Genomic DNA, 26,223 nt, shown 5'->3' with positions numbered 1-26,223 from the left:
AATCGGCCCTTCTCCACAATCTTCCTCAGGGTCCGGTCACCTCTTCTCGTTGTGCAGCGTTTTCTGCCACACGTTTTCCTTCCCACAGGACTTCCCACTGAGGTGCCTTGATACAGCACTCTGGGAACAGCCTATTCGTTCAGAAATTTCTTTCTGTGTCTTACCCTCTTGCTTGAGGGTGTCAATAGTGGCCTTCTGGACAGCAGTCAGGTCGGCAGTCTTACCCATGATTGGGGTTTTGAGTGATGAACCAGGCTGGGAGTTTTAAAGGCCTCAGGAATCTTTTGCAGGTGTTTAGAGTTAACTCGTTGATTCAGATGATTAGGTTCATAGCTCGTTAGAGACCCTTTTAATTATATGCCAATTTTGTGAGATAGGAATTTGGGTTTCATGAGCTGTATGCCAAAATCATCCGTATTAAGACAATAAAAGACCTGAATATTTCAGTTAGTGTGCAATGAATCTAAAATATATGAATGTTAAATTTTCATCATTACATTATGGAAAATAATGAACTTATCACAATATGCTAATTTTTTGAGAAGGACCTGTATTAGAAAAAAAAAACATGAAATCAGTCTGAACTTGCAGCTCTTATTGAGTCCCAATGAGGACATAGACATGTAACCAGCGTTTGCTTTAAGTCTGCGGTGGGGAGAACATCCTGGAAGTTCGAGCCACCACTTTCGGGCTGCTTTGTCTCTGCAAGCCTAAACCGTGGGATTTTTCTTCAACAGTCCACGTCCACCTGACGGCCCAGCTCTGGGTTGAGATAATCTGCGTTCACTCAGTGTGCGTTTAACAATACTTGGGAGGTTTGTTGTGTTGCATCCTAAAAACCTCCCACCCAAAACATGTTGCCACACAGTCGCTGTCTTCGAGTCTTTTTGGAGCCATGTAGGGTCATTGATAGATGTGTTCAAAGTACTTAGGCTGAGGGTTTTCTTTGACGTATTTCTGGATGTACCAGCAGGTCAAATGAGCTTTCAGGTCCTCCTCCACCACGAAATCCATGGCTGCCTGAAAGTAAACAATGACAGGAACGTTTGAATATATTTTCATCACAAACATAAACATGTTGAGTTTGCTAAATGTCCAAAGGACCTAAACTGACACCATTTTGTTGATCAGGTAAGACTACAGGTCCTTCTCAAAATATTAGCATATTGTGATAAAGTTCATTATTTTCCATAATGTCATGATGAAAATTTAACATTCATATATTTTAGATTCATTGCACACTAACTGAAATATTTCAGATCTTTTATTGTCTTAATACGGATGATTTTGGCATACAGCTCATGAAAACCCAAAATTCCTATATCACAATATAGCATATTTCATCCGACCAATAAAAGAAAAGTGTTTTTAATACAAAAACGTCAACCTTCAAATAATCATGTACAGTTATGCACTCAATACTTGGTCGGGAATCCTTTGGCAGAATGACTGCTTCAATGCGGCGTGGCATGGAGGCAATCAGCCTGTGGGCACTGCTGAGGTCTTATGGAGGCCCAGGATGCTTCGATAGCGGCCTTTAGCTCATCCAGAGTGTTGGGTCTTGAGTCTCTCAACGTTCTCTTCACAATATCCCACAGATTCTCTATGGTTTCAGGTCATGGAGAGTTGGCAAGCCAATTGAGCACAGTGATACCATGGTCAGTAAACCATTTACCAGTGGTTTTGGCACTGTGAGCAGGTGCCAGGTCGTGCTGAAAAATGAAATCTTCATCTCCATAAAGCTTTTCAGCAGATGGAAGCATGAAGTGCTCCAAAAATCTCCTGATAGCTAGCTGCATTGACCCTGCCCTTGATAAAACACAGTGGACCAACACCAGCAGCTGACACGGCACCCCAGACCATCACTGACTGTGGGTACTTGACACTGGACTTCCTGGCATTTTGGCATTTCCTTCTCACCAGTCTTCCTCCAAACTCTGGCACCTTGATTTCCGAATGACATGCAGAATTTGCTTTCATCCGAAAAAAGTACTTTGGACCACTGAGCAACAGTCCAGTGCTGCTTCTCTGTAGCCCAGGTCAGGCGCTTCTGCCGCTGTTTCTGGTTCAAAAGTGGCTTGACCTGGGGAATGCGGCACCTGTAGCCCATTTTCCTGCCACACGCCTGTGCACGGTGGCTCTGGATGTTTCTACTCCAGACTCAGTCCACTGCTTCCGCAGGTCCCCCAAGGTCTGGAATCGGCCCTTCTCCACAATCTTCCTCAGGGTCCGGTCACCTCTTCTCGTTGTGCAGCGTTTTCTGTCACACTTTTTCCTTCCCACAGACTTCCCACTGAGGTGCCTTGATACAGCACTCTGGAACAGCCTATTCGTTCAGAAATGTCTTTCTGTGTCTTACCCTCTTGCTTGAGGGTGTCATAGTGGCCTTCTGGACAGCAGTCAGGTCGGCAGTCTTACCCATGATTGGGGTTTTGAGTGATGAACCAGGCTGGGAGTTTTAAAGGCCTCAGGAATCTTTTGCAGGTGTTTAGAGTTAACTCGTGATTCAGATGATTAGGTTCATAGCTCGTTTAGAGACCCTTTTAATGATATGCTAATTTGTGAGATAGGAATTTTGGGGTTTTCATGAGCTGTATGCCAAATCATCCGTATTAAGACAATAAAGACCTGAAATATTTCAGTTAGTGTGCAATGAATCCTAAAATATATGAATGTTAAATTTTCATCATGACATTATGGAAAATAATTAACTTTATCACAATATGCTAATATTTTGAGAAGGACCTGTAAACTTGAGCTTGTTGGCAAAAAGCAATTTGGGTAGTCCTTGTATAAAAAAGGCTGAATATGTGGAAAAACACCTCATGCTCAATGCTAAGTATGGTGGATGATCTGTGATGCTGCGTTTCTACTTTGCAAAAGCCCAGGGAACCTATTTGGAGGGAAGGGCATCATTTACTCTTTGAAATAACAAGAGATTTCAAATGAGAATCAGGTGTCTTTTCCTAGAAAACTGTAAATGGCTCATCATTGGGTCTTTAAGCAGAATAATAGTCTATAACATTTTGCTAAATCAACCAAAGAATGACCAGACACAAAATCAACCTTCTTCCAGTCCCCAGAGCTAAATTCCATAGAAAATCTGTGGATTGAGCTGTCAAGAAGAGGGCATAGCAGAATCCCCATAACTCTGGATGATATAAAGAGATTGTGCAAAGAGGAATGTTCAAATGTCCCTCTCGCTGTACGCTCCAACTAGGCTTGGGATAGCTGATAGCAATGCAAAAGTGCCCCTCCCCGACCAGTTGCTGCATCATGCTGGGTACTTCAATTATCTGTTGCTCACAGGAAAGACAAATCTGTTCGTCTGGAAATACCTTTGGTTGTAAAACACAAAAAATTGAATGAAAGTAAAAAATAATCTACAATTTTAACCTTTGCCAGGTGTTTGGCAATTCCTCTCCCTCTGTAAGCATCTGGGACCTCTGTGTGTTGTAAATCCACCGTCTTCTTCCCAACATATTCGTACAGGAGGACTGCTCGATCATGGGATCCTGAGAACACACATATTTGTGTGGTGATTGTTTTGAGGACTACGCCCTAGCAAATCAGATTAGACAAACTACATGAGGTAACAGTTTTAAAACTCAACATAAACCCCCAAAGTAAACAGGAATTAATGTTTAAGGCTAGAACACAATGAGACAAAATGTGAGTAATCAGTGCCGGTTCTTGCATAAATGGCACTCTGGGCGAGCCTCCATCTGCTAGTCAAAACAAAGGAACTCAATGAGATTCTGGGGAAGGATAAAATTTAGTGCAATTCTGCACAAGGAACTCAACCATTATCTTCCTAACGCTCTTCATTTTTCTATAAGTGTTTTTAATTCATGCCTGTGTCCTACATGTGTATTTTTTAAGCCGGTGTCTCAGCGAAATTACATAACGGTGACATAATGACAATGAAGACTCTTGAATCTATTCTCAGCATCAAGCAGGTGGTCCCAGCTCCCCACTGACTGTACATGACTAAAAGCAGACATTTGTTCAGGGCGCAACTGATAAATACGTTATATTTTCATATGGTGCTAGTGCGCCCGCATTGCTAATGCTGCCCTGGGCAACTGCCCATATGTCCCATATCAATAAATGATACCTGTGCTAACCAGGTATCATTATGGGCTCCTGAAAAATAGTCCTGCTGGTGCTGAACAATGCGAGTGGGATACAGATCATCGTTCACAACAAGGGAAACAATGGATTGAGTAACATCTTTGGAACACACGTCACATAGCTCTACATGCCAAGCAAGTTCGACATGAAACCAAGCAGCACATATAGAGGCTACACATCAACATTCAGAAAAAATGCGGCATTTAAACTAGCAAGCAAAAGCAGTTAGGTTAAAACGTAAAACAATTCTAAAAAAGGAATAAACCAGACATCTCCTACACCTAGGAGAGTTAAAAAGCCTGTAGAGCCTCCGATTTTAAGAAGAAATATGTCCGACCTAAGTTATTGATAGGAGTTATAATTGAAAGAGTTTATTTTATACAAAAGCCAATCGATGCACCAGCTTTTGTGAAGCTCTACTGCCATGGCTCAGACCTCTTTCCCACTGAGCAGAACAAGGCAGCTGTGCATGAAATGGCAGCTGGAGTCCTTCATCAGAGGGGGGCACGACAACAATGTTAGCAGAGCAGGAAGCTAACGTCACAAAGCTAGCACCCTGTTCCAGCCTTCAGCCTACCGTTCAGCCTTATGACAAACTGCCGACGCTTTTTATCGTGTTCCACCTGAATCTGAGAGCTGTTCGCCTCAAACACATTGGCCTGAGCCATTTTCGCAGATCTGTTGGGCTTTCTCTGCAAACCAGATATGGCTACATGAACGATGAAGATGATGATGATGAACGGTTTGGATGAAAACACTCGGTTCGACCGAATCAGCTGTGAGGTCCAGTGACGATCAGCCAATCAGGTGCGGAGATGTCACAGCGGTGGGACTTCCGAGAATGATACGAACCGTTTGGCTCTGCTCACCACAGTAGTATTGTAATGCATTAGTACTGCTTTTACCTTTCATTTTTAAGCTTAACTGGGAGGTGTGATTAGTATGGATACATAAATGCATTGCAGGTCAAATTATTGATACTAAAAGTGATGAAATAAGATTTTCCCTCAGGCATCATATTTAAAAAATAGACTGTACAACTATGGCTGTCACAATGCACCATCCCTTTGTTTTTAGTGACAGGCCGGGTCCCGGTTTTTCAGCACATCTGAGCGTTTGCATGAGTATCTTTGAGAACTACTGCATCAAACAGCCCATTATGTACAGTGTGTCAAAGGGCACACACATTATTGGGGGTATGGTTGGCTTGTCTGGTCTTTCACTTAATAGGCAACAAAATAAATTAAGAAACTTTATTTCAATTTCTGTACTGTAGTGTTGCTTTTGTCATGTGTTTTCACTTAAATGATGAATAAATTATGTTGTATCTATTGGATCAAAAAGACAAGACATCTCAACGAAATTACCTATATAAATCAATATTATACAAAGATAAAATAACATAACTTAGGATTTCCCTGATATTTGTTCATTTACATTCTTTAGCCTAAGCCACAGTTTGCCAAAAGAACTAATAAAAACAATAAAAATCCCAGTATTATACATATTCTATGGCACAATGAAGACAGTCATTTCTTAGATTCTCTATATGACTGAAATGAGGAATAAGGTTGCACACATATTCAAATATAAAAAGGAATGGCCTCTTGTGAGGAAAATGAAAGTTTTAAAATGCCCAAACCAAAACCATCTCTAAATCTTATAAAGTCTGTGCAATGACCTTAAGAGGGCTGTGGACAAGAGGTGTATTCAAAATCTGATAGACTTGGAGAATTTTGCACGGTAGAGAAGGTTGGTGCATCAAGTTGTCTAAAATCACAGCGTGGTAATCCTATCGAGGTGTTGGGCTAATCCTACAAAACTCTAATGGAGTGTGTCAAGTCTGTGTAGGATTAGGTGTGGGTGAGTCTTTGTGTGGGTTTCTCTGGGAGTCTTTGTGTTCACCTGTCTGTGATTTATTCCACAGTTTCTGCCAGACAGACTAACGTTTTTTCTTAGCACGGAATAAATTGGTAAATAATACTTTGCATTTTTTGGTTCTTTAAAAGCTTTTTATTAATTTTGTAGCTAAAAATGGCATCCAAAAAGCAAAGGTAAGTCAGCAGGCATTAAGATATGATTTATTACATGATGTAAAGTCAGTCAAATATTGCATCTTTGTATAAAAGATTGTAAGGCGGATATTGTAGAAAAACAAGGTTACACAAATATTGTGAAGGTTTCCATGATATGACATGATTATCTGCAGTCTGTTTCTATAGCAGGTGGAACGAGGCACTGGTAACCACGAAGACTAACAAACCTGTGCAGAAGGACCGAGAAAATGTAAGTTTTAATACATAAAGATCCAGCTGGTGATAAAGGGGTCCCCATAAAAACACTAAATGGTTTTTAAGCAATTATCTATTTAGACTAGGACTGTTGAACTATCCAGACCAGACATATTAGTCATCCAGCAACCAGGAATATGCTGTATTCATCTATATGAATATTATGTATCTAACACATAAAGCATCCCATTTTTACTTTATACCAGGGATAAATAGTTCTGTTTTTTTTATTTATTTATAAATATCTTAAACAGGCTAACCATCTGTGGATATAAAAGTGCTTTTTAATATGAGCACAATTTCTCCAGTTGTATAACGTGAGATCTGCATGTGTTTTGACAGATTTATGCTGCTGTAAATGGCTAAAGATCTGCTTGGTGTATTTACAGTCTGCACAAATTGCTAAGTCAGGCCTCCTCAGCCTTCTTCCCATTGATTTCTCTTGCTTGTGCTTCAGCCACAGATTCATTACCTCTGCAGTTGTTGAGGTTGCATCTCCAGACACTGGAGTTGACTGCCTATGTGTGTTGGCACTCAGATGGTCAAGTGTGATTAACTCTAAAGTGTGTGTGTGTGCCTGTTTCTGTCTGTGGCCTCAGTGCAGATGGTACTTAAGTAAATTAAGAGCTCTCGTCAGGATTAAAAGCTTCTCCCTGAGGTTTATTGGATTGTATGTGTCAAAAAAACTGAAGCTGGGTTGGGGATGAGCATGTGGTGTGGTGTTTGACATTTCAACTGAGGAGACATAAATATATTTGACATAGTTTTTGAGAAAAGTATTTTCTTTTTTTCTCTGAAAGGAGGTTAGAGCGTGTGTTGGAGGTAAACAGAACTCCAGCAGCGCCCCTAAATCCAGTGGGAAGAGCAGCAAAGGATGTGACTCGACAGCTGGTGGTAAAGTTGTTGGTAACAGAGGCAGGGTCAGCCACCAGGCTACCAGACCATCATCGCAGCCAGCAAAACCAGCTCTCCGCCTGCGGAGCAGCCGCAGCTTTTCCTCGCTCCAAGCCTCTTCTTTCACCGCCACTCCGTTCATGAGAAGCAGCCGCTCACTCAGCCGACTTGATAAAAAATCCGCTGGTAAATACTCTGTTTACCAACTCCTGAGTTCATTTGAACTACCATGAGCATTTGTATGCATGCATTATAATAACTTTCAGAAAAAAGAAAATTTATTTGAGATGCTTTGATATTTATCTGAGCGGCTTTCTGGTTCTGCAGAAAATACATACAACACTAACGCAAGTTCACAAGTAAGAAAAGGACAAGGTCCAGGGAGGACAACACTGGATTCTAGCAAGCTGTTATCTTCCGTGGAGAGAATAAGGTTAAAATTTATGCATTGTATTTTGAGGGTTTTCTTTTGGTGTTTTCTCTGTGAAATGCATAATTTTCCCGTGTTGCTGATTTAATCGTTTCTACCATTCTTAACATTGGACAGCAGCTTCACTCAGCTGCAACCACCTTCCTCCTCTGTGGTCTCCACTGCTATATGTCATCCTCAGACCACCAAAGAAAAGAAGCAGGTACATTATATGTCTTCATTTCCATTTCAACTGCAGTTTGAAATGACTTAAATCTTGTGTTTCTCTTAAAATATCAGGTTTCAATGATTGGTTTGCAAACACTTTGGTCTAATTTGTGGGGTTATATTAGAAATGCATGATCATCTGGATTAGGTGTCTGCAACCTGCAGCTCTGGCGTTATATGTGACCCTTTCGTGGCTTTACAGTGACTCTCCCAAATGAATAACTGAACAAGTATTTTATAAAGGTAATAGTAAAATTAAATTTTAGCAGTCCTTTTTCTGAATATCTCCACAACTGTCTCAAACTAATGGTAGCCTACAAAGAATGTTTTTACTTCTTGATAAGTCCTTTTGTGTTTTTAAGCCACTTTTTAATGTGGGAAATCTTCCTTATATATGTAAGGAACTCAACTAGTTTCAATTTATTCAAGAACGTGCATTTTTCTCCCTCCTCAATAATACATTATAAAATTAACCATAGTTCTTTAAGTTCAAAATAATACTGGAAAATATATAGATATATTCATAGCTTTTTTTCCAGACTCAATGTGGTTTTACAAAGGTAGCACTCAAGAAGAGAGTATTTCACCGCATGGGCATTTCAAAAACTGATAATTTCCTGAAAATAGTGATGCAGAAAACACTGAAGTAACTGCAGGAATATCTAGCAAACACTAGTTGTGTTCTATCTCCTTTAATCTATAGGTGCCTGGTCTAGGAAGTAGGGTTGAAAAAAACAAAAGCGTCTTCTTCCAGATATGAATAAAATCTTCTAAAACCTTTAGTCAGAATGTGTAGTGGTCTAATGAAACCAAACTGGAACTTTTGGGTCATAATTCCAGAAAGTAAGATGGCAAGACAAGAACAGCATACCTACAGTGAAACATGGTGGTGACCGCATCATGCTCTGGGTTACTTTCCCTCTGATGAAACCGGACCTTTGGTCACGGTGGAGGAAACATGAACAGTTCCTAAAATGTTTTGAACCAAAACCTTCAGGTATCTGGCAGACAGTTTAAGACAAATAGAATTTTATCTTTTAGCATCACAGTGATTCCAAGCATACGTCCAAATCCAGAAAGGAATGACCTTATGAAAGGGAAATTAAGGTTGGCCAGAGTCCAGAACTAAATATGACAGAAAATCTGTGCAATGACCTGAAAAGGGATGTTTTCACAATCTAATAGATTTGGAGACCCTTTGCAAGGTAGAGTGGAGAAATATGTTGGATACCGATAGACTCCTACCAAAGAAAACTGATTGCTTCAACTATTTTGAGGGTATGCACCCAATTATTGCCTTTTTTAAAAATAATTTTTGTTCAAGAGTTTAGTTTGCTTTTGAGATGACTAGCAGATAAAAATGTTGCATCTTACTGTGTGTGGAAAAGGGTATTGATTGATTCATCATGGTCTCCTTTTTATTTTAGACATAAAAAATGTTCCTTTTAACAGGGTTGTATACACATTTAAGAAGCACTGTAGGTCAGTCACTAGAAGATGCTGGAAATAAGTGTCTATTTCTTTTCCCACAGATCAAAGATGGGGTGTACACACTGTGTGCAATGACCGCTGGGGTGAAACGCAACTGGGTTCAAGCTGTTTTTAAAAATGTGCAGCTCAATCATACACAACGCGACGCAAGGTAGACTTGGTGTTATTCCCATAAGTAACTAATTGCTTTTGTCAATTCTTTCAGTACAGTATTTTCCTTTCATCTCAGAAGTGGAGGCTGTTGTGAATTACGTTATAAAGTACTGTAATCCTAATCTGTGTTGACATTTAACCCTTTGTGTGAAGGAATGTCATTCTTCCTCCCAGCTCCCTTGCAGAAAGTAAAGAAGATGATCTGGAAGACTGTGAAGAGTCACGCGAATGCCAGCAAGAACTGACGTCCCCACAGCATATAGAAGGAGCACAAAGCCTGGCTGATTTAGACTCGTCATCCTCTCGTCCACCTGTTTCACCCTCTCCTCCACATGTGCCAACACCTGCAAATCTTCCACAGCAGGTGGAGGAGACTGATGAAGCTCAGACTGTGGAAACCACCAAGACTGGTGAGTTATGTCACCAACTCAGACAAAACTGTGATGTTTGACTTAGACAGTAGTGAAGTGTAAGATCCATGCTGGTTGTATTAGTGTAATAAACTGATAATGTGTGGAATATTTATTCTTTAGTATTTAACACGACAAACATTTTTCTTAGTAAATCTATTTCTAAAGGGAATACTGACATGAAATTCACACCAGATGTCGTTAACGACCCGAATAATCCACACATACGAAGGAATTACAGCTTCAAGACTTCTACTGGAAGGAGAAACTAGTGACATACATTTCTTAGGTGTGGTTTGGACCCATTCTTCAAACTGTCTTCAAATCTTGAAGCTTCTGGGGTTCTATTCACTCTGATGTTCAATTACTTGCATAGAGTTTCAGCCGGATTGACTAGCAGCTTTATTTTCTTCCCTCTGAAATCAGTTGCGTTTTCATGCCTTTGTATTCGGCACCCTTGTTTTTTTTTTAAATCCACCCTTGTCTCATCTTCAGATCCTCATCAAGAATCTCTGCTAGTACCATATGCTGAAAGACAACCCCACACCATGATGCTCCCACCCCCAAACCTCTCCGTTGGTGTAGTGTTACCGCACTGATGTGCAGAGCCATTCCTCCTCCAAATATGTTGTGTGCATTGACATTTAGAGTGTTCAGTTTTGGTCTCATCTAACCAGACTATAATCTCCTGGTATTTCTTTGTCCAGATGTTGACACGCTCCAACATACCTTTGAACAGAGCATGCAGAGTTGCCATAGTGGCTGAGGTTATTTCTTTGAAACAACTTCACCTAATTTTAGGCCTTTCTGAAGCTCTCTGCAAGTTCTCATAGACTCTAGGACAACTTCTCTGATTAGTTCCTTTTGACTTCTCTATCTTCCCTGGAGCACCAGATGATGGCTGGTTGATGACAAAATGTTTTTAACCTGTGGATTAAAGGCCCATTGGTGCCCACTGGAACATTAAGATATTAAGAAATACGACTATAACTAATACCATATGTATGTTTTGCAACAATAAGGTTGTGAATGTCTTTTCTTCATGTGTGCAATACTTATTCTCTGTGTTGTTCCACTTTATTACACATACAGTGCTGCAAAAAGTATTTGCTCCCTCACAAGGTTCTTCTGCTTTTGTTATTTTGCCACGCTTAAATATTTAAGGTCATCAACACGTTATGGGATTAGACACGTTAAGTCAATGGAAAATGCATTTTTAAATGATGATTTCATTCATTCGGGCTTGGCCCGGCCGGGTCCCGCGAGGAGCAACCCGGCCACCAGGCGCTCTCCGACGAGTCCCGACCCCAGGCCTGGCTCCAGGGTGGGACCCCAGCTCCGCCGTACCGGGCGACGTCACGTGCCTTGATATGGTGTGGGGTTGCCAAGCCCGAACGAGAGACGCGAGGCCATCCCCCAGTGGGCCCACCACCTGCAGGGGGAACCGTGAGGGACCGGTGCAAAGAGGATTGGGTGGCGGACGAAGGTGGAGACCTCAGCGGCCCGATCCCCGGATGCTTAGGCTGGCTCTAGGGACGTGGAATGTCACCTCGCTGGGGGGGAAGGAGCTTGAGCTTGTGCGGGAGGTCGAGAGATATCGACTAGAAATAATCGGGCTCGCCTCCACGCACAGCGTGGGCTCTGGAACCCATCTCCTTGAGAGGGGTTGGACTCTCTTCTACTCTGGAGTGGCCCACGGGGAGAGGTGGCGGGCTGGTGTGGGTTTGCTTGTTGCCCCCCAGCTCAGCCGTCTCGTGTTGGGGTTTACCCCAGTGGATGAGAGGGTTGTATCCCTGCGCCTTCGGGTTGGGGAGAGGTCTCTGACTATCATCAGCCTACGGGCCGAGTGGTAGTGCAGAGTACCCTGCCTTCTTGGCGTCCCTGTCGGGGGTGCTGGATAGTGCCCCTCCCGGGGACTCCATTATTCTGCTGGGGGACTTCAACGCCCACGTGGGGAACGACAGTGACACCTGGAGAGGCGTGATCGGGAGGAATGGCCTCCCCGATCTGAATCCGAGTGATGTTTTGTTATTGGACTTCTGTGCTAGTCACGGATTGTCCATAACGAACACCATGTTCAAACATAAGGGTGTCCATCAGTGCACTTGGCACCAGGACACCCTAGGCAGGAGGTCGATGATCGACTTTGTTGTCGTATCATCAGACCTTCGGCCGCATGTTTTGGACACTCGGGTGAAGAGAAGGGCTGAGCTGTCCACTGATCATCACCTGGTGGTGAGTTGGATCCGCTGGAGGAGGAGAAAGCCAGACAGACTTGGCAGGCCCAAGCGCATAGTGAGGGTCTGCTGGGAACGCCTGGCGGAGCCCTCGGCCAGGGATGTATTCAACTCCCACCTCCGGGAGAGCTTCGACCAGATCCCGGGGGATGTTGGAGACATAGAGTCCGAGTGGACCATGTTCTCTGCATCTATTGTCGATGCTGTTGCCCATAGCTGCGGCCGTAAGGTCTGCGGTGCCTGTCGTGGCGGCAATCCCAGAACCCGGTGGTGGACACCGGCAATAAGGGATGCTGTTAAGCTGAAGAAGGAGTCCTATCGGCTGTGGTTGGCTTGTGGGACTCCTGAGGCGGCTGTTGGGTACCGTGAGGCCAAGCGTGCTGCGGCCCGGGCTGTGGCAGAGGCAAAAACTCGGGCCTGGGAGGAGTTCGGTGAGGCCATGGAGAAGGACTACCGGTTGGCCTCGAAGCGATTCTGGCAAACCGTCCGGTGCCTCAGGAGGGGGAAGCAGTGCTTCGCCAACACTGTTTATAGTGGGGGTGGGATGCTGCTGACCTCGACTCAGGACATTATCAGGCGGTGGAAGGAGTACTTCGAGGATCTCCTCAATCCTGCCATCACGTATTCCGTGGTGGAAACAGAGGCTGGGGACTCAGGGTTGGACTCTTTCATCACCCAGGCTGAACTCACCGAGGTGGCAAGGCTTCGGGGGTGGATGAGATCCGCCCTGAGTACCTCAAATCTCTGGATGTTGTTGGGCTGTCATGGTTGACACGCCTCTTCAACATTGCGTGGCGGTCGGGGACAGTGCCTCTGGACTGGCAGACTGGGGTGGTGGTCCCCCTTTATAAGAAGGGGGACCGGAGGGTGTGTTCCAACTACAAGGGGATCACACTCCTCAGCCTCCCTGGTAAGGCCTATGCCAGGGTATTGGAGAGGAGAGTCCGACCGATAGTCGAACCTCGGCTTCAGGAGGAACAGTGTGGTTTTCGTCCCAGCCGTGGAACACTGGACCAGCTCTATACCCTCTACAGGGTGCTCGAGGGTTCATGGGAGTTTGCCCAACCGGTTCACATGTGTTTGTGGACCTGGAGAAGGCATTCGACTGTGTCCCTCGTGATGCCCTGTAGGGGGTGCTCCAGAAGTATGGAATCGGGGGCCCTTTATTAGGGGCCATCTGGTCCCTGTACGAGTGGAGCAAGAGTTTGGTCCGCATTGCCGGCACTAAGTCGGACCTGTTCCCAGTGCATGTTGGACTCCGGCAGGGCTGCCCTTTGTCGCCGGTCCTGTTCATAACTTTTATGGACAGGATTTCTAGACGCAGCCAAGGGCCGGAGGGGGTCTGGTTTGGGGACCAGTGGATTTCGTCTCTTCTTTTTGCGGATGACGTGGTCCTGCTGGCCCCCTCTAGCCAAGACCTACAGCATGCGCTGTGGCGGTTCGCAGCCGAGTGTGAAGCGGCTGGGATGAGGATCAGCTCCTCCAAGTCCGAGGTCATGGAACTCGACCGGAAAAGGGTGGCTTGTCCTCTTCAGGTTGGAGGGGAGTTCCTGCCTCAAGTGGAGGAGTTTAAGTATCTCGGGGTCTTGTTCACGAGTGAGGGAAGAATGGAGCGGGAGATCGACAGACGGATCGGTGCGGCTGCCACAGTAATGGGGGCGCTGTGCCGGTCCATTGTGGTGAAGAGAGAGCTGAGCCGAAAAGCAAAGCTCTCAATTTACTGGTCGGTCTACGTTCCTACCCTCACCTATGGCCATGAACTTTGGGTCATGACCGAAAGAACGAGATCACGGATACAAGCGGCTGAAATGAGCTTCCTCCGTAGGGTGGCCGGGCACTCCCTTAGAGATAGGGTGAGGAGCTCGGCCATCCGGGAGGAGCTCGGAGTAGAGCCGCTGCTCCTCCACATCGAGAGGAGCCAGTTGAGGTGGCTCGGGCATCTATACCGGATGCCTCTTGGACGCCTTCCTCGGGAGGTGTTCCAGGCACGTCCCACCGGGAGGAGGCCCAGGGGACGGCCCAGGACACGCTGGAGGGACTTTGTCTCTCGGCTGGCCTGGAAACGCCTTGGGCTCCCCCTGGAGGAGCTGGAGGAGGTGTCTGGAGAGAGGGACGTCTGGGCGTCTCTGCTGAGTCTGCTGCCCCCGCGACCCGGTCCTGGATAAGCGGAAGACGACGAACGAACGATTTCATTCATTAAAAACAAAAGCTATTCAAACAAGCCTGGCCCTGTAAGGAGATGTTATTGCTCCCTTGACAGGCTAACTGGTTATTCCACCCTTGGCATTAACACCATTGATCATGACTTGTCATGCCACACCATCTCATGCTGATTTAGGTCTGATCTTTTACTAAACCCCCTAAAAAACTTCCTTTGAGTCATTCAGAGATGACTTGCAGGCGTGTTTGCTCAAAAACCCAATTGCACTTGGGCATAAGGTTTTGAACTGATGGCTTGGCATTCTCCATCAGGAGTTTCTGGTAGAGAGCAGAATTCGTGGCTCTGGAAAGTCCAGGTCCTAAAGACAGGTCCTTTTAGGTCCACTAATGCAACTTTGCCCAGCCTCTTTCTTATTGTTGAATCATAAACACTGACCTTAATGCTGGCAAGTGAAGCATGTAGTGCTTTAGATGTTGTTCAGGGTTCCTTTGTGACCTCCCGGATCAGTTGTCAGTGTGCTTCTGGGGTAGGCCAGCCACTCCTTGGAAGATTCACCACTTTTCCATGTTTTCACTGTGGTTCACTAAAATGGGATTGCAACCTTTTCCAGACTTATAGATGTCAATGACTTTGTTTCTGCTCTTGAACTTTCTTAGACTGGGGTGAGATGTGTTGCTTTTTCAAAGTTTGGCTCCATTTAAAGAATTTCTTGCTTCTACAAGTCTGACCCTAATCACCTGATTAGGGTCAGACCTGTAGAATATATACTGAACTCAGCTTTTCAAAAGAGTGATGTTCATCGCGGTAACTCCATGATTATTATGTCAGGTTAGTACTTTTTCACGTGGGGCCAGGCTGGAATTGTGTGTGAATTTCATGTCAAAAGCCTCGTTGGAAATATATTTGCTGAGAAAATGTCGATGTGTTAAATTACTCACCTTCCCCACTATATTTCTCCACAAACTAAAAAGGAAAGACGTGTAAACATGAAGGTCTGTTCTTTATTATTTACTTCCTTTGCTTTTGTACAGCAGGTGTGATAGACGCATCCATATCTTTTGAAGGATTCCAGAGTGACATCTCTTCTTCCACGGTGGTGCTGTCAGATGGTGAAGATTTCAAGGAACATACAGATACCGAGACGGCAGCTGAGCAACCGAGTTCACAGGAATGTGAAACTAAGCCGCAGAAGGAAGAGCAACAGGTATCGGTGAATCCCATGTGTGCAAAGGACCAGGAAGCACTACAAACAGGGCAACTTGTCAAAGAGGTGAGATGAAAACTGCAATTTCACTGCTATACAGGTGAGAAAGAGAAAAAAAGAAAACACCCATATAACTGCTGCAAACTGCAGTTCTTTTAAAAAATCCAACAGGACTAACAAAAAATAGATTGAATGTTTTTTAGTAGATTGTACATTAAAAAATTAGGATTTTGTGTAAAGGTTTGGTTCTATTTTTCCAAAGCTACAACAAACACAAAGAGAACTATCACGAATTCAACAAATAAACAAGAATCTGCAGGACGAGCTACAACAAGAAAGAGAGAATAATTCAGGGAAACTTCTTTGTGCACAGGTAAATCAATATTAAAAGCATCTAAAGATCTAAAACCATATTTAAAGTGCAGCCAAATTAACGGGCATCCCTGGTAAAGATGTGATGGAGAAGCTGACTGTTATGAAGTTAGAGGTCTCTATTGTGCCAATTTATTAGATAATCTTTTTTTTTTTCCTAATATTTTCTGCAAAAGGACATCAACTCATCTCCAAAGCAAGCCTTAACTTTCCAGCAATTGCAGAGAATAAATCACAATCTCTGCATGGAGATTGAGGAACTGAAGAGGAGTCAGGAGGAGGCCAGGGAGGCAGAGCTTCGACGTAGAGTCGACCTCTTGGCCCAGCAAGCACAGCTGCTGGTTACAGGGGACGCCACGGCGCTCGCTCAAATGCATCTGGATCAGGATCGGCAGCGGTTCCTGGAGCAGCAGCAGGAGTGGGAGCACCGTGTGGCCTCCCTGGAGGACCAGTTGAACATCAGTGAAGAGAAGAGGAGGGAGACACAATCCCAGGTGGTCCAGCTGCAGCAGGAGCTGCAGGGCCAACAGAGCCTCCAACAGGAGGCCGAACAGCTGCAGAAACACCTCCAAGAGATGTCAGCTCAGCTTCGTACTTATGAGGATGCTCAGGCGGAGAAAGAGGCCCGGTTGCAGAAACACCTCTTGCTCCTCCAGGCGAGTCAGGAGAGAGAAAGAAGGAGCCTGGCTGCCAGCCTGGCTCAGGCTGAGGGACATTCCCAGGACCTGCGGAACAAACTGGAAAGGGCCGAGCAGCAGCTGGAGAGCCAAACCAAGACTAAGATGTGGACCAGGCAAATCGAAGAGGCGCAACAGCAACTGCAGCAGGAGTTGGCATGTACAGTATCAGCCATGCAGCGCCTGCAGAAAGAACGGGAGCAGTTAGACCATCGCTGTCAGGAGCTGCAGAGCCAGCTGTCAGAGGCTGACAGGGAGGTGGGCAGGCTGCAGGATCGGCTGAAAACAGAAGAGACACACTACTACAACCTGGAGCACTCATATGAGAAAGTCTGTGAGGAGCTGCAGGTGGCACTGGGCAAGGTGCAGCAGAGGGAGTCTGAAACACAGGACATTCGGGAAGGCTATGAAAGACTGCTGGACAGGAAGGAGCAGGAACTGAGTGAGGTGCTGCTGAAAATGGAGGTCTTGGGTAACAGCTTAGAGGAGACAGAAGTGAAATTGAGCGAAGTGATGAGAGTTTGCACCTGTTCTTCTCCTAAGCTGAAGGATAAAGACAGACAACCAACACTTGAGCCTCCAAGCTCTCTGTTGATGAAGGTCTTCCAAGGAAACGACAGCAATTCTCTGGAACATGCAAGAACCCGTTCTCGCTCAGTGGATGCATCGTGCCAATACATTACCGCTGCCGGAGATGATCCAGAAAGATTCATGACTGTAATCCAGCTGCTTGAAACTAAGCTGTTCATCACCGAGGAAAAACTGAGAGACATCACTCAGAGACTGGAGGAGCACCAGGGTCACGTCAGCTGCCAGGACCCCCACCTGTGGTCCCAGCTGACCCAGAGCCGCGCTGCGGCCCAGCACCTCAGCCTGCTACTCCACAGTCAGGCCAAGCAGAACCAGCGCTTCGCCCAGGAGACAGAGTGCTGCTGCAGGATGCTAGTCGGAAGGTTTCAGGTGGCTCTGAACGTGGTCCAGGCCTGCATGGAGAGACTTCAGGCCACTCCCGTCAACATCCCCGACATCGAGAGGCATCTGGCCGGGGTCGCTGTCTGCCTTCAAAAAGGGGAGAAAGAGGCAGAGAGACTTCAGCAGGAATCACGCAGTGCAAGCAAAGAAGAGGGCAAGATCCTCAATGATGAGAAATTAGCTGGAGTTGAAAGAGACATTGTTTCTAAATTTACCAACACCCAACCCTCACATGATATGTCAGATGTTGGGAAGTATTTGATCAAGGAGCTGTTTGTTGTAGAGAAAATGGTTTCTGTCTTGCAGAATCAAAATGGGATTTGTGAGTTATCTGCAGTGAAAAAAGAGGATAAAGGTGATGTGGTTCATAGTTACAAAAACTTCATCTCTCAAATCTTGAGCCTAAAAGCTGAAGAAAGGATGGAGTCTAGGAGAACCGAATGCGACAGCGATCAGCTTCTAGAGAGCGTGATTGGAAGGTTCTGTGCTGAAGCTGAGCTCATTTACGCTGCTTTAAAACTTCAGCAACAGAGCGTGACTCAAGTGAACGGTCATGATCAAAGGGAAGGCCTGGCAGATATCAGCCCCTCTGAGTTGTCTTCTTATGAGGAGCAAGTTAAAGGTTCAGACGAAGCTGTAAAAAAGTTGGGGGAAGCGAGAGAAAGAGGTTTGTTAGAGCGAATTGTGTCTCGGCTGCAAAAGCGAGCTAAATTCTTAAGCCAGGTTTGCCAGGAGCTTTCAGATAACCACACACAGGTCCAAGAAGGTATAAACCACAGTGGGGACAATGTTTCTGAAGCTGATCTGATGTTTTTCCAGGAGCAGGTGAAGTTGATTTATTTATCTGACAGGCTTTATTCAGACATAAATCAAGAGTTTCAGCAAAGCAAGGCATCACAGAACAATCCCCAAGATCTTTGCAAAGAGCAGGAGCTCAGCTGCTTGATGCATGAGCAGGAGGTGTTAAACGATGCCTTAAACCAGCTTCAGGAGGACAACAGTGTACTGAGAGAGGAATTGGAGCGAGCTACGCAGAAGATAATGTCAGTGGATATTGGAAACCAAAGACTCCTGGAAGACATGCAGAAAATTGAGGATTATCACAAGGAACAGAGACAGAAACTGGAAGCAGAGTTTCAAGAGAAGATAAAGGAACTGCAACAGATCCATGAGGAGGAAATGAAGCAGTTGCATGGCTACTACTCCAAATCTGGTGTTTGTAAAGAAAGACAGAACCAATTCTGCACAGAGGAGGTTCCTCCTTTAACAGGAGGTACCTCCTCTGTGCCTGACCAGGCTGTCTCAGAGAGTAACGTAAAGGAGTTCAAAACCATAGAAGCCGATGGAGTCACTGTGAGAGAAGCTTACCTGAAAGATCTGGAAAAGCTGCAGGTAATAAAAAGATTTTTTTATGAGATTTATATTGATTTTTAAATCATTTACTGCTTATTTTCTCCTCTGTTGAATATAGGACAGCTCTAGGTGCTTCTCAAGTCATTTCTCAGAAACTGTTTTGAAATGTTGTTTCTATTGTGTCTTTAATGGCTGAGTAAAAAATGGTGGTTGTTAAACACAGTGTGTCTACAATGCCTTGCAAAAGCATTCACACCCCTTGAACTTTATCACATTTAGTCAACAAATACAAACCTCAATGTGATTTATTTGGATTTCATGTGATAAACCACACTAACAACACATAACAGTGAGGTGGATGAAAAATGACGGTTTTCAAAACATTATCATATAAAACAAATGATTTGCAGTTGGTTTCAGCGCCCCTGCGTCAATATTTAGTAAAACTACTGCCATATGTCTTTTTAGCTATGTCTTGACCAGCTTGCAAAGCTAATAACATTTTACCTATTCTATATATAGACTTTGACTAGGCTGTCTTAACATATGAATATGCTTTGATCTAAGCCATTCTGTTGTAGCTCTGGCTGTATGTTTAGCGTCGTCCTGCTGTGAAGCAAAGCTTCGTCTGTCCAACAGACCAAATATATTATTGGCATGTAGACTTTGCATGTATTGCACTTAGAATGTAAGATCCTATCAAAATATTACATCCAAGCAAGCTGTTTGTTCACTAATGTTCCCCAGCAGAATCTCTGAGGTCTTCACAGAACATCTGCAGTTATACTTAGTTTAAATTACACACATAGATGTTATTTACTAATTATATGACTTCTGAAAGAAACTGGCTGCACTGGATTTACTAAGAGGTATCAGAATGAGGTTTAAACAGTGATCTGAGAGAAACAGTCGTGGCTGCTCATGAATCTGAAGTTGTTAGTGAGAACATTTCCTGATCTATTATTCTAATGCAAGAAAGTGGGAACATTTTTATTTTTTTCTTCTGAGTTTGGATGATTTTGAAATCAAATAGAACAAAAAATGTAATACCTACATACGGACGTATTCTTCTAACTGCACTATTGGAAATGCTTACCTTGTTTAAGCTGCTGAGAGAATGCATTTTTATTGTGGGAGACAGAACCTGAAAGCTTTGGCTTGCAGAGTAGCAGGACAAACCCTGGTGCTTTGCAGAGAAGCAGAGCAGGCCCAAGGCAAAAGCAACGAAGCCACTACTTATAGCCCCCAAATCATCAGGTCTCACCCATAAATGCTTGAATTTTAAGCCAAACCTTAGATGTAAAATTTGTACATTTGTTTATTGAGAATGAGAATACTGTTACATTTGATTTGACGGATTCAGCATACATAAATAAAGAAATGCAATTGTTTAAAATTTTAATTTAAGATGTAAAGGAACTGAGAAATGTTATTTGTGAAACCGCAAAGAATAATCTCCACAGTTAGATAGTTGTGTTAACATCGTTACAATCTGATGTTATGAGATTCATCTTTTCTTCTTGTTTAAGCTTGGTTTGTCCACAAATATGTCTCAACGAATAATTAATAAATGTCCATGTTTGCTATTAAGCAAAGCCAATTAAACTTGGCTTCCTCTCCCAGAATCCACCAAATCCGTATTGAAACTCTGTTAGTGGTGGTGATGGTCTTAACAGGAAATGGGGCCCAAAATCAAATTCTGCTTAAGACCCCATACAACCTTGGGCCACCCCTGCAGAGAAGAAATCTACTTGGAGAATTTAGTTCATGTTGCAAAACCTCACATCTGGCAGAAAAACAAAGGCATCAGCACAAATACTTTATACCTGTTGTCAAGCATGGTCGTGAAAGAGGAAAGATTTTGACATCTGTTCTTCTTCTGAGGTTAAAGACCTAATGATGACCAAATTAGTATTTTTGTTTTTAATTTTATTTTCTATTTTAGCAATGACAGAACTGTCTGCTTAAATGGTCTTTGTTACTAGTTGACTCATTTTACTACAGGCTTCATGTGATCTTGAGTTTGCTGCAATGGAAGGAATGCACAAGAAGGTTATAAAGGACCTTCAGCAGGAGCATCAAAAGCAGGTGGCTGAACTCCTGAAGGAGAAAGACCAGCTCCTGCAGGAGGAGACAGCTGCTACTATGTCGGGTAAATACAGTTTTAACATTTTGTCAGTTTCTTCTTCTTAGAGACATTTGTGCATTGGGAATTGTAATTTTTGAACGTTTAATGTGAGAATTGATTCAGAAAAAGACAAAAAATAACCTTGAATTTCCAGGAATTGAAATTTTTATATGGATTCTACTTTTTGCAGCCATCGTAGCATTGCGGCGAGCCCATAAAAAGGAGCTAGAGAGAAGCAGACAAACTCAGCAGATCAGGGAGAGTGGAGACATCACTGAGCTCCATGTGGAATATGAGTGAGTCACCAGAGATGGTTGTTTAGGACCTGAAATGTTCTTGCTCTATGCTCTTGCTGTTATTTTGTTTAAAGAAGAAATCTAAATAATTCATTCTCTGTTTCTCTTTATTTTTCCAGTGCAAAATCATTTTCCCAGAGCTGCTCATTATGGCTCTGTTACTTTCTGTTTGTGGCTCATCAGTCACATAACTGCTACTTTCTAATGCAATTTCCTCCAAAACTCACTTAACTGTCCAACATCCTCCGTGCCTCTGCTTTTTCATCACAGGAAGGAGATCCAATTATTGCAGAGGGAGCTGGAGGTGCTGTCAGATCAGCACACGAAGAAATGCCTGGAAAACTCTCAGCTGAGCCAAGAGCTGCAGAATGAGAGGGAATCAGTGATGCAGTACCAGAGAGAAAACCAGGAACTCAAACAGAAGGTGGAAACTTCCACTGTTTATGTGTCGGTAGACTTAATATTATTTTACTAAATGTCTTATGTATTTTTATTTCCTTTTAAGAGAGAGCCAGAAGAAGTGACTCGGCTTCCAGGAAACCCAGCTCAGGTCGATAACTTCTACCAGATGGAAGTAGGTGTCTGTAAAATTTCAACATGGATCTCATAAAAACAACATCAGCTTTTTGTCAAATTGTGATACTGTGATACCTTGTGAAACTGATGTATTTCCATTGTAACAGATGACTCTGAGGGCAAAGGAGGCAGAGATGCAGCATCTCAGAGAGGAAGCTCTCTCTCTCAGGGGGGACTTGGAGCTTGCTCGAATGGTAAAACAATCTTGTAAATTTATCATTTATTATCAGGAATCATCTTTCTTATGGCCCTGACTGAAGTTGCTATATGAATTCTGAAAAAACGCACAATAAATATATTCAACCGACAGTTACAATCTAACCATCTTTGTGTATTATAGGACAAAGTTTATGCTGAGAATAAACTGAAGGCCCTCCATACAAACAACTACAATGAAGCCAAGTTTGCCACTTGGTCTCCAAGCAGAGATACTTCAGGGCACCGTGTTGGTGAGAAAAAAAGGAAACTATGGTTTTATTTACAAAAACATTATTAAAGTGGTTTTACATTGTTTGTTCCCCTGCTCTGTCTTTGTTTACAGAGGATTCTGTGACACACAACCCAGCTATCAAAAAGAAAGAGAAATCATCCTTCTTGCGTCAAATACGGGGGTTCAGATCAAGGGTAAAAATCAGCACCAACATTTTTGCTATATATTAGATTTCTTTTTTACATTTGGCTGTGCATATAAATGCTCTTTCCATTCAGAAACACTATAGAAATATATCCTGGCTCTTTGATGGACCTTTACTGCTCTTGATGGATTTTGGTAGCTAGGATGCTAAAGCACAGAGAGAGTGATGGGGGCATTCAAATGATGGAAAACACCCAGAAAAGTACAGTTTATTAATAGTTAAGGTTATTGTAATAGTCAACAATAGTATTTTGTGTTTTACTTTACATTTGTCCAGTAATGAAAAATTATTTCCCACAGTCGCTGGGAAATGTTCTACTGGTTTCACTGGTAAGATGATCGTCCTTACTCATATTGTGGAAGGAGGTTTGTCCTGCCTAAATGTCAGTTTAGTTTGCTCCTGACTATTGATGTCAGAATGATCACCATGGTCATTTCTGACCATGGAGGAAGTCGGTAATTTCATCGTACACAAAATAGTCTTTAAGTTGATATTTAAAACAGCCAAGCAAATTCACCCTTAAAGCAGACCACAAGATGCTAAAAGAGGTCTCAAAAACCCTAAAATGTCATCACGGGGCCTACAACAGGCTCTTGCTATTGTTTAGATGACTCTTATTTTGACACCAGAACAGAAGACATATTTGGCATACACTGAATACATCATTCCAGGAAAGGAACCTCATACCAACTGTGAAGCTTAGTGGTAGGAATGTCATGGTTTGTGGGGGTGCTCTGCAGCATCACGACCTGGCCAGCTCACCAACATAGAATCCATATTTTTTCCACGTAACTATTCAGCTATTGTTCGCGTCTGCAGCTCGTTTAGGAAATGTGGTTAAAGATCAGGTTTTGTTTAGTTACATCAACCTCAAGAGATGGATGGTCTAGTTACCAGGATGGAAGAGCATTCTATGAACTTTATTTTAATAGTTTAGTTTAAGTTTACAAACACTTTATTAATCCTGAAGGGAAATGAAACGTTGTTGTAGCTCATATTATACAGGTTTCTTCAAAGAGCTGTATTAGATGCTGATGGCTGTGGGCAGGATATTTAAGTCCCTGGCTGTGATTCTGCTACCCCAGCAGATGATGACAGAAGAGATCACATTCTCCACAACAGGCTTATTAAAGATATGCAGCATCTTGCTGCATACACTGTAAGACCTAAGCTTCCTCAAGAAGTACAGTCGGCTCTGTCCCTTCTTGTAGATGGCTTCACAGTTGCATCTCCACTACAGTCTGTTCTCCAGGTGAACACCAAACTATTTATACTCCTACACCACCTCTACTTCTTCTCCCATGATAGAAAAAGTGGACTGATGGGTGAGTTTTCTTTGGTATCGGAACAAGACACAAGGTCTTCCACAACACTAGAACCTTCTTCTGGGCCAGGCTAAGGTTGAAGAGGTGCTGCAGAATCCCACAGAGCTGCTCTGCACAGGCCTTCAGGACTCTAGGGCTGACACGATCTGGACCTGCAGCCTTATTCCGGTTCAGTCTTTCCAGTTGTCGCTTCACATGACTTCTTGAGACACACAGGTGGAAGGTGGAGGCAAAGGGACTATCGGTATCTTCTGATTTGGTTGAAGTTAAACATGTAGAAACATGTAGAAGCAGAAATTTTAATTGATAGAAATAATTTTATTTGCCGTGAACATCTACTATGAGCTTAAGTAATGCACAGCTGAACAGAGCTAAGACTTTGTGTTAGTGTGGCTGCTGTATTACAAAGAAATCCTGGAATATCTTGTTTTCGTCTATTAATGATTAGTATGCTTTTCCTGCTTTGTAGAGGGTCTTCAAAAACAGTTTTACTTGGACCAGTTATGAATTTAGTCATTTTCTCTCTTTCAGCTCTCTTGTGAATTCTTTTTGTTTCTTCTTTTTATATTTTTCAGAGTTTAAAAGACGGCCTTTCTACCCAAGAGAGGAAGAAGTTGTTTGAGTCATCCTAAATTTACAGGAGGTGACCTGACGTCACAGGAAATCTGTGTAATGTTTGGGTGTTTGTGTACAAAGAGACATTTGTGTTGGTCTTCAGTGGACATGTATGTTATGTTTAACTTTGATTTGTTGTGGTTTGGAGTTTGACTTAAAGGTGTGACCACTAGAGGGAGCAAGAAACAGGCTTTTTTTGATGAAGATGCAGTGCTGGTAAACATATGCTCTGTCAGGTGAAAATTGTACTGTATATATATTGGTTTCTTATATTTCACATGGATTTTGTAAATTATAGTCTTAGCGCTGATGTTTACATTAAAATTGTTTATTGCGGTTGTTGTTTTGGGTTATTGACAAAATCAGATCATCGTAAATCCAGCCGCTGTGCTGTAACCACCATCTAAACCGCCTAAGTGAACTAAAATGATAAATAATGTCATTTAATCTCAAATCCCTACCATGATAAACAAAAACAACAAAATATGATAAATGTAGCCACCTTTATTTTGATTTTAAAAGCCTCATTTGTTTCATTTCCACAGAGTTTTCACCATGCTGCATCATAAAGAACAGGAGTGCTATAAAAACAAAAACAGTATACTTGTTGGTGTCCAAGGCACTGTCAATGCTGAAACCACTAATATATATTGAAGACTAAAAGCAATACGAGACATTTATGTTGTATATTACAGCCTATAATGCTTGCAGGGAAGCAGATCAAATGCTTGCTTGATTGGGGAAAAAAATTAATTGAGGTTAAAATAGCTATTACATTATTTTATGTATTACAGCATTTTATACTTTAATGTTAAAAAACAAGTATAAATGTATGTTTAAAAATCTTTACAAAATGCACATTAGCAGTGAAATAAAAAAAAACAAGCAAAAAGCCAAACCTCTGCAAAGTGGAAAACTTTACTGTAAATTAGATAAAATAAAAGTTAATTAAATGATTCAGTGCAGCAGAGTGCTTAAAAGCCAAGGTTCCACAATTTTGTCTCATAGCCAATAAAGTGCAGTCATGGTAAAAAGAAATAACTCCCTCTGTCTTTTCTTGGATTTTTAATGTATAAATAATCAGTTTTGAGGATTATGGCTTACAGATAATGAAAACCCTAAATTATGGGTCTCAGAAAATAACAATATTACATAAGATCAATAAAAAATAACATTTTTAACAGATATGTCAGGCTTCTAAAAAGAATGTTCATTTCTATTTAGTCAATACTTGGTTGGGCCTCCCTTTGACATGAATTACTGCATCAGTGCAGCGTGGCATGGAGGCAATCAACCTGTGGCTCTGCTGAGGTGTTAACGGAAGCCCAGGTTGCTTTGATTGCAGCCTTAAGGTCATCTTCGTTGTTGGTCTCTCTCATCTTCCTCTCTTTACAAAACCACATAGATTCTTTACTGGGTTCAGATCAGGACTGTTTGCTGGACAGTGGCCCAACACCAGGAGATGACATGGCACACCAAATCATCACTGACTGTAGAAGATTCATGATGGACTTCAAACAATGTGGATTCTGTGCCTCTCCACTCTTCCTCAAAGTCTGGGGCTTTGATTTTAAAATGAAATGTAAACTTTACTTTTACCTTTTTGTACCACGCATTTTCCTTTCACTTAACGTTTTATGAATATGCTTGAATACAGTACTC

The 26,223-nt window shown here is 42.9% G+C and overlaps 2 protein-coding genes across 7 annotated transcripts; one reads left to right on the top strand and one right to left on the bottom strand.

Annotated features, from left to right (window-relative positions):
- Positions 1–530: 530 nt before the first annotated feature.
- LOC124864863 (protein NATD1-like) lies at positions 531–4,880 on the bottom strand (the record flags this gene model as incomplete). Its single annotated transcript, XM_047359825.1, has 3 exons — positions 531–1,020; positions 3,397–3,515; positions 4,712–4,880. Coding segments are annotated over 3 exons (405 nt in total), but the record flags the coding sequence as incomplete, so codon positions are not given.
- Positions 4,851–24,897, top strand: LOC124863711 (putative leucine-rich repeat-containing protein DDB_G0290503). 6 transcript variants are annotated; one of them, XM_047358155.1, is made up of 18 exons: positions 4,851–4,941; positions 6,357–6,420; positions 7,226–7,505; positions 7,647–7,752; positions 7,870–7,951; positions 9,489–9,598; positions 9,775–10,010; positions 15,440–15,678; positions 15,875–15,985; positions 16,161–19,025; positions 20,991–21,138; positions 21,305–21,410; positions 21,681–21,834; positions 21,916–21,984; positions 22,094–22,180; positions 22,327–22,435; positions 22,528–22,610; positions 24,522–24,897. In XM_047358155.1, exons 1-18 carry the CDS (start codon positions 4,883–4,885, stop codon positions 24,576–24,578), a joined length of 4,965 nt encoding a protein of 1,654 aa, XP_047214111.1. In that variant the 5' UTR covers positions 4,851–4,882; the 3' UTR covers positions 24,579–24,897. The 6 variants fall into 6 exon arrangements, with proteins under 6 accessions (XP_047214111.1, XP_047214113.1, XP_047214112.1 ...); XM_047358157.1 differs by having other exon boundaries at positions 7,867–7,951; positions 15,473–15,678; XM_047358156.1 differs by having other exon boundaries at positions 7,867–7,951; positions 15,443–15,678.
- The last annotated feature ends 1,326 nt before the right edge of the window (positions 24,898–26,223 follow it).

This window comes from Girardinichthys multiradiatus, chromosome Y, assembly GCF_021462225.1.
Source record: "Girardinichthys multiradiatus isolate DD_20200921_A chromosome Y, DD_fGirMul_XY1, whole genome shotgun sequence".
Taxonomy (NCBI): domain Eukaryota; kingdom Metazoa; phylum Chordata; class Actinopteri; order Cyprinodontiformes; family Goodeidae; genus Girardinichthys; species Girardinichthys multiradiatus.
Note: the sequence above shows the minus strand (reverse complement) of the source record. Positions and strands in the feature narration are given on the sequence as shown.